The sequence below is a fragment of the Caenorhabditis briggsae genome (assembly GCF_000004555.2).
Source record: "Caenorhabditis briggsae AF16 supercontig from assembly CB4, cb25.NA_355, whole genome shotgun sequence".
In the NCBI taxonomy this organism is placed as follows: Eukaryota; Metazoa; Nematoda; class Chromadorea; order Rhabditida; family Rhabditidae; genus Caenorhabditis; species Caenorhabditis briggsae.
Window position 1 is genome coordinate 66 of NW_025543177.1, and position 2,975 is coordinate 3,040.

Genomic DNA, 2,975 nt, shown 5'->3' on the forward strand with positions numbered 1-2,975 from the left:
ATCAGATAACTCTTGTCAAACATTGTTGTAGCTTTCAATGGTAGACACACACTACTTTCAGAGTATGAAGACACTCCGAACCATGGGAGAATAGCCATCACAATAGCAAACAACCATCCACCAATCATTAAAAGTACTCCAACTTTCGGACTGAGTCTTCGTCCACGGAATGATTGTCTCGTATTGTATGACATTTCGAATGCAATCAAAAACAGGGAAATAATTCCTAGCTCCGAAGCAAAAACAGCCAAGAAACCAGCGGCTCTGCATCCCCATCCAGTTTGCCACCAGACTGCATGACGGTAGTATTCATCTGACATCTTTGCGTCGGCGATGGCAAGAACTGCCAGATACACTCCTAAACAAAAAGTTGAAGAAACTTCTCAAAATCTTATCAGAGCCAACCTGTGAACATATCAGCAACTGACATATTGATCATGTACAAATAATGAATTCTCATTCGCTTCTCATAAACAATTCCTAATAAGATCCAAACAACAATGTTTCCTACGATTGCAGCGAAACATACAATCCAGATGGCAACTCGAAGAAATGGGTATCCGACAATATTTTCGCATGGATTCAAAGCATCTGGTTGTGGGTAACAGGTAATATTTGAATAGTATTTTTGAACTTCTTCACCAATCGATTGGCATGGTTCCGCTCCAATTTCAGTGAAAGCTGAAAAAAGAAGGCTGTGCAGTTATTGTCATAATTTAAAAACTGTGATATTTTTGTTTTTAGTTTTGTGATTTTTTAAATTTTAAAATTTTGTGATTTTTTAAATTTTTTTAAATTTTACGTCGTGCCCTAGTTTTCAATTTTTAGGTCGTAACCTAGATTTGAATTTTTAGGTCATGACCTAGATTTCGATTTTTAGGTCGTGACCTAGATTTCGATTTTTAGGTCATGACCTAGATTTCGATTTTTAGGTCATGACCTAGATTTCGATTTTTAGGTCATGACCTAGATTTCGATTTTTAGGTCATGACCTAGATTTCGATTTTTAGATCATGACCTAGATTTCGATTTTTAGGTCATGACCTAGATTTCGATTTTTAGATCATGATCTAGATTTGAATTTTTAGGTCGTGCCCTAGATTTTAATTTTTAGGTCATGACCTAGATTTGAATTTTTAGGTCGTGCCCTAGATTTTAATTTTTAGGTCATGACCTAGATTTCGATTTTTAGGTCATGACCTAGATTTCGATTTTTAGGTCATGACCTAGATTTCGATTTTTAGGTCATGACCTAGATTTCGATTTTTAGGTCATGACCTAGATTTCGATTTTTAGGTCATGACCTAGATTTCGATTTTTAGGTGATACCTAGATTTGAATTTTTAGGTCGTGCCCTAGATTTTAATTTTTAGGTCATGACCTAGATTTGAATTTTTAGGTCGTGCCCTAGATTTTAATTTTTAGGTCATGACGTAGACATGAATTTCTAAGTCATGACCTAGATTTCAATTTTTAGGTCCTGACCTAGATTTCAATTTTTAGGTCGTGGCATAGATTTCAGTTTTTTGGCGATCGTCTTCTGCACACATGAGGTGACAGTTTTTGTTTATTCCGACAATATTGGGTAATTTCGAAACATACGTGGCAACTCATCATCATCGTTATCATCTGGTCCTGTATAAGTACTATTATCTGTCCATTCCTTCAACAACATTTCCAGAAAATCCACTCCAGAAGTATCACGTTTCCTTCTTCTTGCTAACTCCTGCTGCTCTCGTTTTTCACAAATTCTTTTATGAATTTCTTTAGCATTCCGTTGATATTTTCCGTTATCATTCATCGTCACGTCATCTACATATTTGAACAAACAACAGTGATGCGGATAGGTGAAGTGGGCAGTTTCCAGATCGGTGAAACTCAAAATACTTGGAAGACTTTTGAGAGTTGGGACGTTATTCAAAACTAGGGTCTTCAGTTTTTTCAAACCATTGATTGGTAGAGTGCTGATCGCAGTATGTGAGAGATCTCTGAGAAATCGGAATTTCATTTTCATAGAACTTTTGGAAACTCACAAAGTCTGAAGCCCAGCCATGTTCTTGAAAGCATCTACTGACAGACTTCGTAGGTTTGGGTTGTTGTTTAGCTTTCTGAATATTTTTGATGAGTTTCTTATTGAAATACCATTGTAGCGTTTTATCTATGACGAAGACTTATCACTCACAGTTTCAAAAATTGACTCTCTGTGAATGCATATCCGGATATTTCCAAAAGATTGTTCTCACTCAAAACAACAGTTCTGGCTCTCACGTTTCTGACTTTTGAGTCTCCAATAAACTTGATTTGGTTTTGAGATAAATCAATTCTATCCACTAACACATGATGAAAATCTGTCATTCGAAGAGAAGGCATCGTTCGAAGACCATTGTTTTTCAGAATTCTGAAAACAAGTGTTCTGGTTTACAAGATTCATAAAAACGAAATCTTACACAGTCTGAATCCGAGTGTTATTGACCAGAAGCTTTCCAGAAATTTCGCTAAGGTTTGGACACCTCACCACAGAAAGTTTTCGAAGTTTTGGGAGAACCGTAAAAGAGAAACCATCGATGTGTTCCAAGAAACGGGAATTGTCGATTTCTAGTTCTCGGATTGACGGATAGGAGTCAAAGAAATTTGATGTAATTTCAGAGATTGAAGTGTTATGTAGGTACCTGAATATTCATTTTTTTAGTTTTCTCTCACTTATTTTGTGGTGGTTTTTCATTTAAAGGTGGGGGGACAGGAGATTTTTCGTAGTTTTTTTGTAGCTAGGGTATGCATTCTACCGTGACGGTGTACAACGCTTAATGTCACTCTGCGTACAGCTGTCGTCCTCGTCTTTATGTATGCAAACGGGCGTGCGTTTTCTCTTTGCCCGCGTGCCTCAGTCGGTAGCGGCGCCGCACCCTCAATCATCGCCCTCACAAGTTCAACTCCTCGAGGGGCATCTTTGAACGGAATTTCGAGAACATTATTTT

The 2,975-nt window shown here is 37.3% G+C and overlaps 1 protein-coding gene across 1 annotated transcript; it reads right to left on the reverse strand.

Annotated features, from left to right (window-relative positions):
• Window positions 1–394: 394 nt before the first annotated feature.
• On the reverse strand, window positions 395–2,370 carry CBG25032 (the record flags this gene model as incomplete). The annotated part of the gene is made up of 4 exons (XM_002648624.2): window positions 395–681; window positions 1,603–1,988; window positions 2,034–2,108; window positions 2,183–2,370. The coding sequence occupies 4 exons, from the start codon at window positions 2,368–2,370 to the stop codon at window positions 395–397; spliced, it is 936 nt and encodes a 311-aa protein (XP_002648670.2).
• Window positions 2,371–2,975: the final 605 nt, after the last annotated feature.